General features: G+C 46.1%; 1 protein-coding gene across 2 annotated transcripts in view; it reads right to left on the bottom strand.

Annotated features, from left to right (window-relative positions):
• Window positions 1-289: 289 nt before the first annotated feature.
• Window positions 290-10,171, bottom strand: part of FGF18 (fibroblast growth factor 18) — a 77,892-nt gene continuing 68,010 nt past the window's right edge. For both annotated transcript variants that reach the window (XM_071758808.1, XM_071758809.1), the window contains one exon: window positions 290-1,309. In XM_071758808.1, coding sequence (XP_071614909.1) covers window positions 1,043-1,309 — 267 coding nt within the window. In that variant the 3' untranslated portion in view covers window positions 290-1,042. The remainder of the gene's footprint in view (window positions 1,310-10,171) is intronic.

The raw sequence follows: 10,171 nt of genomic DNA, 5'->3' as shown, positions 1-10,171 counted from the left end.
AGCTTTAGGAAATCTTTGTTGGACTGAAAAGTATGAATTTTAACTCCTGCTACCTGAAGAACACCAGCCTGGATTGCCCCACTCTCAGCTCATCACCATCCCAAACATGATTTCTTCCTTGTGGGAGCAAGAGAGGAGGAAAAGGAGGAATTGCAGAATTACCAATGACCATTCCAGTGGGGAACTACCCCAATCATATCCTGCTGCCCTCATATGAAAGATAAATATCCATTAAAACCACCATTCAAGGAGGGGAAAGAAGTGTGAACAGCAAAAATATGTATATGTGTTTTAAATAACTTTTTTAATTGTTGAGGCAGTAATACTTGGTTCATGGAACTGCAATATACAGAGAGGTGAAATAAATAGCTTATATATATATAATATATATAATATAGCTGGTTTTAAAATATTCCCTTATCATTGGTGTACTAGGTCATCTTGTAGTCACTTGAATGTAGTTAGCAGCATTCTCCAGAACTGAGCATAATGCAGGATCACGGAGCCGTGACACCTTATGTCGTCAGAAAGGTTACAGAAGATCCATGCGTCGAGAACTCCACGGAAACACTCCCTGCATCTTGCCTTGGGCCAGTGGGCAGCAGGCAATAAATAGATTACTGCAAAACTGGCACTTTTCGGGGCAGGGTCTCAGTAACTTTGGGAAAGAACTTTGGTATTCTTTGGTTTTATTTCTTTTTAATAATTATTTTTTTTTCCCTCTCCTCTGGGGATATGCTTGAGAAGTTGTCCTTTCCAAAAAAGCGAAATAAGCACCTGTGTGTCATCAACAGCAAGAAGTCAATTTAAATAGAGCAGTTCAGTTTGTTTTTCAAGTCACAATGAATCCCTAACAGCTTTTCCCCAGCGTCTGCCATCTAGTCTTTTATTAATTTTTTTTTTTTTTTTTTAACACAATGTACAAAAATAGAGCTTCTTCCTTATTTTTAATGTAAAAATATTCCTCTGGTGCAGTTTTTTTCTTTTTTTTTTTTTTTTCATTTTTTGTGGTTTCTTATTGTGACACTGTTTTTGTCTATTTTTAACTGGGGTTGGTGGGTCGTATTCTCTTAGTCCTCTTGGTGACTGTTGTGTACTTGAAAGGTTTCTGTATCTCCACTTGCCCCTTTGGGTACCTCTTCATAAAATGTACATCTTGCTGGTTTTCCCGGGTCTTGGGACCTTTCCGGGGCCTCCCTTTTTTGGTGAATCCAACATACCAGCCTGAATATTTTGCTGACATCAGTGCCGTATAGTTGTTTTCTAGGACTTTTTCAATGAAGACACACTCCTTGCTGGTGCCATCAGGCTGAAAAAAGAAAAAAAAAAAAAAAAAAAAAAAAGAAAATTCATTCTACAAATGCAAGCTCAGTGACCAAAACCCAATTTGGCATAAATAAAATAATCACATCTGGACCTTGGTTTTGGTCCAAACATTGTTAATAGGAGCCGTAACAAACATCAGCTAAAACAGAAATGAATTTTCTAAAAGCACGAAAGCGTGAGGTCATCATTGCACTTTTTTTAAACACTCCTATCCAAGGAGAGAAAGGTTTTTTTCAAAGAAAACAATTAAGATTATCTTGCAAGCAAAGCAAGACATTTAGCTTTGGTTTTTCCACTAGAAAAGGAGAATGAATTGAAGTTGTGCCAGGGAAACATCACAAAAGTAAAATAAATAAATAAATCAATCATAATTTCACATGGGCCAAACAACAACACTACCACTTCTATCTCTCACTTTTGTTGCATATTTTGAAATATCTGATGGGTTTGCATCCATAACTACCCAAATCCCACTAAAATCATTATAAGCCTCAGCCTTTCCAGTGTTTTGGAAACTCTTCCCACAGCATCCCAGGCAGGACATCCAGTAAATTAACCATTGCATGGAGCTCCAGGGGTGAGCTGGGGGGGGTTAGAGGTGTTGTGGGCCCAATCCCATGGGCAGCATCCCACCAGCATCCTGATGACCCTGCAGCAAGAGGACTATGGGGCAGCAATGTCCTCAGCCACCAGAGCCACCCCAGCATCACTGCTACAGGAGGGGAACACAAGTGGCCTGTTTTACACCTCTGCTCTCTCGGGGTTGTTTGCTGTTTGGAAGTGGGTTCCATTTCTGGTGGCAGAGAGGATGTGATCCTTCCCCATCTCCCAGCCTCAGCCCAAAAAGGAGCCCCTCAGAACCAGCTTAGAAAACCATGCCCCCAAACAGCATTCGTCCTTGCAGAGGGAGCTGGGATAAGATGCAGAACTGTTCAGAAGCTCCTGAGCATGAGTGCTGCTCCTCAGGCAGCCAGCAGCAAACCATCCATCCTACTGGGACTCCTTCCCCAGTGCAGCCAAACATGAACCCCCCCCCTCCCATTCACTGCCCTGGGCTGCCAGCTCCTCATCCATTGCTGGGGACCACATTTTGGCAAACAGTTGGTGTGGCCAGGTTTGGTAGAAGGGGTGGAGTACAGGGGTGGCTTCTATCAGGAGCTGCCAGAAGCTTCCCCGGTGTCTGACAGAGCCAATGCCAGCTGGCTCCAAGGTGGACCCTCCACTGGCCAAGGCTGCTCCCATCAGTGACAGTGGAGCAGCACTTTGGAGACGATATACTCAAGAAAGGAACTAAAAAACTGCTATGCAGCACCAGCATGAAAGAGACCTCAAGGTCAGTGACAAAGGAGGAGCAGGAGGTACTCTGGGCACCAGAGAAGAGAATGCCCTGCAGCCTGTGGTGAAGACCATGGTGAGGCAGGCTGTCCACCTAAAGCCTCTGGTCATCCATGGTGGAGCAGATATCCACCTAGAGCCCCTGGAGGACCCCTCCAGAGCAGGTGGATGCCCAAAGGATGCTGTTTATCCCTAAAATAATTAATGCACAGCCCTACTTAAGGGGTTTAGTTACCATGGGTAGGTCCCATTAAGAGAGGGAGAAGATCATGGGAACTTCTGCATTGGGCATGCTAAATCAGGGTCTGTGTGCCCAATACATGCCTCCTACATGGGGGCAAAGCCCACTCTGCCACAGGACCAGCCACCTCCATACTGGGTCGGCATAAAGGTCCTGATTTTATCCTCTACAGTTGGAGACTCACAAATGCTTTAATGAACGGCAGCACTGGGCAAAGTTCAGTGGTTCCAGCTCCTGTGGGGGTTGTTCTCTGAGCCTTGGGTTTGATCAAAGCCACATGAGTGGGGAAGGGGAAAATCAGTCGACACCATGGGGTTCCACCAGGTTTCAATGGGAAGCCATAAAACCAGCCCTAGGTTTCTCAGGTCTCAGCCCACTACAAACCCTTCCCTGATGAATGGAGAATTTTTAAACAGTACCATGGCTGAGTTTCAAATCCACCCAAACCCAGGTGCTGAGGAACTGACCGGATCCGTACCACAGGGGGAGCAGGTAATTGGAAGGGCTGCTTTCCCCATGCTCATGGAAAGGTCCTGGATTTGAGCCCTGACCTTGCTGCTAGGAGAAATAAGGCATTTTCATACAATCTGGGAGGTTTCCGCTTGTACTGCAATGTCAGTTTCTCATGGAAAATGAAGACTGGAATGAAAAGAAAATGTGTGTGTAGGAGGGGGAAGTAATTCTATTAATAACAAAAAAGTATTTACTTATACCTTCAAATATGCCGACAGAGCCTAAGTCGGAGACAGGAGGTGGAGGAATAACAAGGTGCAACTTCAGGCCAACCTCAGGGCTAATTTGAAGTAAACAAAGTGCATGAGATAAAATAATTCCATTCTGGAAGAGGAAGAGCTAAATGATTTGATAACATGAAATTACAGTAACATTTACAAGTACCTGGAGATGAATTAGGATAAGGACCTCGCTTCACCAAACAGAGCATTCCTGGACGTGCTAAGACACGTCAGAGACAGACAAATTATTTTCAAATACTTACAAGGAGATTTTACAGCATCTGTTAAAATCCCCAATATAATAAATTACTCACACACATTACCTACATGATGGAGAGCTGCACCCATGCAAATCTATTAGAGGGAAAAAGTGATTTATATGGCTTTTCAATAATTTATAAGTGTCACCTTGTTTTCACCAGGTCCTCAACATTTCAGGTCCCAGTGTCCCTAACTGGGTCTGTCACTCATCTCTTTGGTGCTCCAGTGAGAAGGGGATGAAAGAGAAAAGGGGGATGTCTTTGGCTGAGTGTCACTCCCTGCTCCAGCCCCTGCTCACCCTTCCCCAGGAGCTGTGGGTGCCAACACTCCCCACATGGGGCTGCACCCTCTGCCATGGCACCAGCCGGGAGAGGCTGCCAAGCCACACTTCAGACACACTGTGCTGTCAGCAGGCACCTTGCAGAGCACTCCCCCTTCAAAACCTGGAGCTTTACCTTTCAAAATTATTCTTTCAAATAAGGAAGAGTTCTTGCAAGCCTGATAGCTCTGTGGGACCCACCTGGCCTCGTGTGACAGCACAGCCACATGGTGGGGCAGGGCCTACACCCAGCCCCTCAGCCCCTTCCTTCTACCTGTGGCTCCCAAATCACTGGTTTTGATCCTAAGGGCTGCTGCCTGACCATGTGGAGAGGCCATGACACTGCAGAGGTGGCAATTTGCAGCTCTTTACACAGGAATAATTCAGAGCATTTTTTGTTTGAACATACCCCTAACAGTGGTGGGATGATGAAGTAGTTGTTAGCCAGACTGCTAATACACACAGACTCACAAGCTGGTTTGGGTTGCAAAGGACCTTAAAGTTCATCTTGTTCCAACCCCCTGCCATGAGCAGGGACAACTCCCACCAGGCCAGGTTGCTCCAAGGCCCATCCAACCTGGCCTTGAACACTTCCAGGGATGAGGCAGCCACAGATTCTCTGGGCACTCTGGGCCAGGGTCTCAGTCCCCTCACAGCAAAGAATTTCTTCTTAACATCTCATCTCTTCTAAAACACCTGACCTAAACGCCACCTTCCATGGAAACCCCTGGGGTACCACCCAGCTCTGTGCAGAGGCAAGGGAAAGCCTGGCCATCCCAGTGAAGCCCAGACAGCCCAAAGCCCTGGGCTGCGTGGGGAGGAACCAAGGAACAGCTGGGGACCAGCCATGGACACAGAGAGAAGGCGAGGGACCCCCATCGCCCCAGTCCCTTCCCTAAGCAGGTTAGAAGGAGAGCAGTCACCCAAGGCTCCCCTTAGGGCAAGGACCAGCTCCACTATAGGACTGCTCAGCCCCTGAGGCCAATGCCCTCTGGCTGGTGCTGCTGGAGCTCTCCCAGTGCCCTGAGCTCACCCAGGAGCAGCACTGGGTTGTTTGGGCAGAGCATTTGGCCACAGGCTCTCCAGTCTTAAAAGTGAAACATGCTGAACTGACACTAAAGCAGAATTAAGTGCCAAAGCATTTGCTGCTTCTACAATTACACTCTGGGGCACTTTGGTGCTCCTGCTTTCCTTTTTTATGACCCAACTTGGTCTTATTGTAGTTTGGTTTTCTCGTTTTAAGTTCTCCAAATGGAAAGGATCAAAGGGCTCTTTGTTGTCGTAGCAGGAGAGCTCTTGGGAGTGAGGCATTCCTGCCACGAACAGCTTGCAGCTCAGAGGGGACTGGCGGCAGCCTCTGTGCCACCAGCCACAGCCAAAGTGGTGGCAGGTGCAGCAGCCACCCCCACCCTGTCCCTGCTGACTGCCACGCTCAGCCACCTGAGCAGCTTTTGATGGTTTTACCATCAAAACCAGGCAGGTTTCCTCATTTGTGCTTCACAAATCTGGCTCAGTGGGCACCCGCAAATCCAACCTTCCCTCAGCTTTTACAGCAACAATGAGACTCAGGTCACACCACAGTGTTGGGAGAGACGCCTCCAGGACTGAAAGGTTTCTCTGTTTGCAAAGATCAGGGCATAAATTAAGTCCTGCGAGTGATACTGTGTTAAGCTGCTGTTAGCTAAGCTTATGCTCAAACACTTCCCCCCTTCCTCAGATGCAATTAGAAGCTCTCTGGGTAAGGAGACTGAATGTGCTGGTGATGTGCTGCAAATGCTAACAACCACTGACCCATAGGGAACACCTCTATGAGGACCTGGGAATGTTGGTGTGGCACAGGGAGCAGCCAGACCCGGCCCTTCAAGGAAGACCACGATGATTCTCCTGGCTAATTACCACCTCTCTGCAAGTTGAACCCCCTGGGCTCTAAGTTAAATTGTGGAGACACAGACAAGCAGAAGGCAAGCCCCCTCTTCCAAGAAACACCATAGAAGGGAAAGCTATTGTTCAAAAGGTTTCTAAGAAGTGTTTTTTGCAAGGAAAAACACTGAAAATGGACCCTTTATGCCTCCCTGTCTCCCCCTCCATAGACAGACAGAGGGGTTCCCGTGGTACCCCACTGTGCTGCATCTCAGGCCACCCCCAGCACAAGGTACACCCATTGAGCTCAGCAATTATTTCAAACCCGAAACACTGTCCCTGTTAGATTTACACACTACATTATACAGAAGTCCTCCCCTGTATTTCCTGAATTTTGGGGCAGTAACATGGATGGACCGAGTTTTCAGGAGATGTGTGGTTCAGCAGTTCCAGCAAGCCCTTCCTGAAGCATCCCCAGCTGAGGACCAAGGGCTGGTGCACTCAGCAACACTATCACCCCTACAAATCCCAAAGTTGCTTACACACCACATACCTTGGGACATGGGATTTTCAGGAAGCATCTTATTCCTCCGCGGTTTTTCACAAGCTTAGCTTGAAGTCAGAGCTCAAATTCCCTCCGCATGGCTTGGAAAAATCCAAGTGGAAGAAGGCAAGGCAGGAGCTATGCTAATGTCACAGCTTTTAGCACTGCCACCTCTCCCCTCCCACAGGTACACCTCTTAAAGGTAGGTCAGAGAGTGTGACAAGGAGGGGGGGCATGGCAGCTGCAAGGTCCAGCAGGGCTGGGGAGAAATATGGCCCGTTCACAGCACGACACATCCAAGTGCTCAGGCTGCTGGCAAGCTGAGCCCAGCCATCCCTATCCACTTCCTAGGCATTATCAGGGCAGGTCCATCATAAGCATCCTGATGTTGAGCATCCTGGATTTTATAGCAAGGCACCCTCATTGCAGAGACACCTCCTGACCTGAATGTACATTCTTGCTCCTAGAAGATCAGGGGAGCTGCATCTATAACTGCCAAGAGTTACTCAGCTCCATCCACATTTCCTCCAGCTCTCTGGCCTCTGAACCTGCACAATCCTCTGAGGAAAATACTTAGGAGTCATGATGGGCAGTTCAATAAAAGTGTCTGCCAGTGCTGGGGAGAGGTTAATTATGTATACAGGACAGCTAAATGCATTCAGGAAGCAGGGGAAGTAATACAAAACCCAGGCAGAGGGGATTCTCCGAATAGAGGGCACGTCTCCATTCAGAAGCCCAGTTTCAAAGCAATGTTGTCCATTTTTGCCCACACCTGCCCTATGCACACTGGGGTACAGCCTGTGCCTCCTGGGAGCATGCAAAAATTGGTCTTCCTGGTCTTGCATGCATGGGGTGGGACCAACCAGTTTCCCAGTGCCCTTGTTCATGCTGGACACAGCACAAGCTGCAACAGCCAAGGAAGAGAAGGGTTTAAAATTTCATTTATTTCATTTTTCTTTTCTTTTTTTTTTTAAATTTTTCTTTTCCTTTTTTTTTTTTTCAATTTTTTCCACTCAAAAATTCCACTTGTCTAATTACTTTCTCTTCTGTACCCCTCACACTGTCCCGACAGAGGGCATTTTGTCACAGGATGAGCAGGAGGATACGGAGATGAAAGGAGAGTTTGCAGGGAAGACCTGAGCAGGGCTGTGGCCATGCCAGGACATGGCTCCCAACCTGCTCCTTCTATCACAGGCATGGTCAGTGCCAAGGGCAGGGCAGGACAGCAGACAGCCAACATTAGAGCAAACAAAGTTGGGAAAGATGTACACCTGGTCAGTACAGAAATCCCTAGCTGCACTTCAGCAAGGAATTTATGTAGTTACTATTAACGATCAGAAGCATCAGTCACTTTTTAACTTACATTCATGAAAACAGTAGAAAAATTAGGAAAATTTAGTTTAAATAAAAACTGCTGGTTTCCTGCAATAGGAAGGCACTGCTTCTGGAGAGCTGAAACCACAGGCAGGTTTCAGATGTGACATCTGAACAGATCTAAGACACCTACCACTACCTGCACCTCCCTAACCCATCTGCACATATGCTACTAGGTGTTAACTACAGCAAGAGCTAGGAATGGGACTTCACTCCCCCTACAAAGCACAAGCTGCTGGTTAGAATGCAAGGCTGGGGCTGGCTGGACTTCCTTTCAGAGCAGTCCTTTAGCCTCCACCAAGACTCACAGGCTAGTCCTCAACTTTCTACAAAAGCCAACTCAGAGCAGCAGCACATATTTCAAGTAGGCTTAAAGTCACTATATAGGCTCCTATGCCACTATAGGAAAATTAATAAAAGATTTAAAATTTGTTTAAAACTTCAGGTCTAGGTGACAAGTGGAGCAAGAACACAGGGATATGGCAGGACTGGTAAAGCCAAGGTTTATACATATTAAACAAACATAATTGCTGAGTTCTTATGTTATTATTTTAAACAAGTGCAATTTCATTCAGCTGACATTCTGCCAGTGACACCAGTTTCCCTGGGCAAGTCAAAATGAGTGGAATTTAGGATAAATAAAGGTCATTGATTGTCTGCAGGATGGCATTAGTTCTCTTCACATCAAATTATATTACTCAGAAAAAAGAGAAATCTACCAAATCAAGTGGCATCCATAAAAAAATTATCATGAGGAATTGTTCCAGCCTGTGAATGACAAAATTCCTCTGTATACAAGTGCAAGGCATTTCCCCCTTTAGGAAAACCTATTGCCTCTAAGAACCCAAAAGACAACATAAGAAAATCCCAAGAACTAAAACATTTTAGCAAGATCTCCTTTTCTTTGCTCACAAATGTATTGTAATGGCCATATCATATGGGCTATCTTTTGCTCCTTTTGCAGCACAGGGTTTATTCTCCACTTTAAAATTAGCCTGCATTCTCACTTCAACTCCAAAAAAAAAAAAAAACAAAACTAGAGAGCAAACAGAAACAGTCCTTGCAGATGCATCTGAATGTGTAAGGCTGCATAACTTTGTGGCTCATTGCAAGCTGAATACATCAGTGCATTTGCAAACTAACATGTGGGAGAAACATCAGCCTCATCTTAGAGATGCTCAAGATCAACAAAAATTGTCCTTGGGAGAGAAAATTCCCTGAAAATTCAACTTGATACAAGAGGCAGCACAAGGTGTGTACAGCACACTCTCTGTACCCAAACAGGCTGAGGGCCAGGGCTCAGGGATCCCCTCTCAATTATTTTAATTCACATTTAACCTTAGGGAAGTGAAATATTCCAACACACAGCTGCAGCCACCAAGAAACACAAGGGATGGGATGTTAGCAGCTTTATGGTGACATTTGCTGCTTGAACTCAGAAAGGATTAAATTAAATTGTGTAGCTTTCAAGATGGCGGTATTTTTTTACCTGGAACAGAGCATGCAGCTTCCAGCTATGGGATAAGAAAAAGCTTTAGAAGTCAAGCTTGGCCTGCAGTGTGCACCTTTCCTTTGCAGACTGCTAATTTGAGAGAGAGAATTGGGGATTTTTAAGAATTTCCTGTTTAAATTTGTTAAAGAGGAATCACAAGAAATGCACAAACCAGTCCCAACTTGGATGTTCCTGTTACCACCCGAGGAAACCTTGCTCAGCCTGGGAGGGTCAGCATCCAGCTTGCAAGAACTGATGGTAGCACAGAAAGACCTTGCACACTCCTTAAGCATTCACATGATTCTTTTATCATGTAGGTGATGTCCAGTGAACACTGTGAATATTCTGCCTGGCAAAGCAGTTAAATACAAAATCAACCCCAGCAGCACAGTGTGGGCTCAAATGTCCTTCATGACATGCTTCTTTTACAAAACTTGTGACCCAAATCCATCAGACCACACAGGTTAAGCGTACACACAGCACTAACAACTAATCTGCAAACGGAAGAGGTTGGGAAATGGCCTGTGTGGTGGCACAAGCCTCTCCCCATTCAGAGCCATGAATGCCACAGTCTTCTGGCTCAGACAAGGCCCTTGGTATCCACACACACACCCCCCAGAGGCCATGATCTCCCAGGCCTTGAGGCCATCCAGTGTTTATCAGTATCCCCCAAACTGCTTCAAAA

The sequence above is a fragment of the Heliangelus exortis genome, chromosome 15 (genome assembly GCF_036169615.1).
Source record: "Heliangelus exortis chromosome 15, bHelExo1.hap1, whole genome shotgun sequence".
Classification (NCBI taxonomy): domain Eukaryota; kingdom Metazoa; phylum Chordata; class Aves; order Apodiformes; family Trochilidae; genus Heliangelus; species Heliangelus exortis.
Note: the sequence above shows the minus strand (reverse complement) of the source record. Positions and strands in the feature narration are given on the sequence as shown.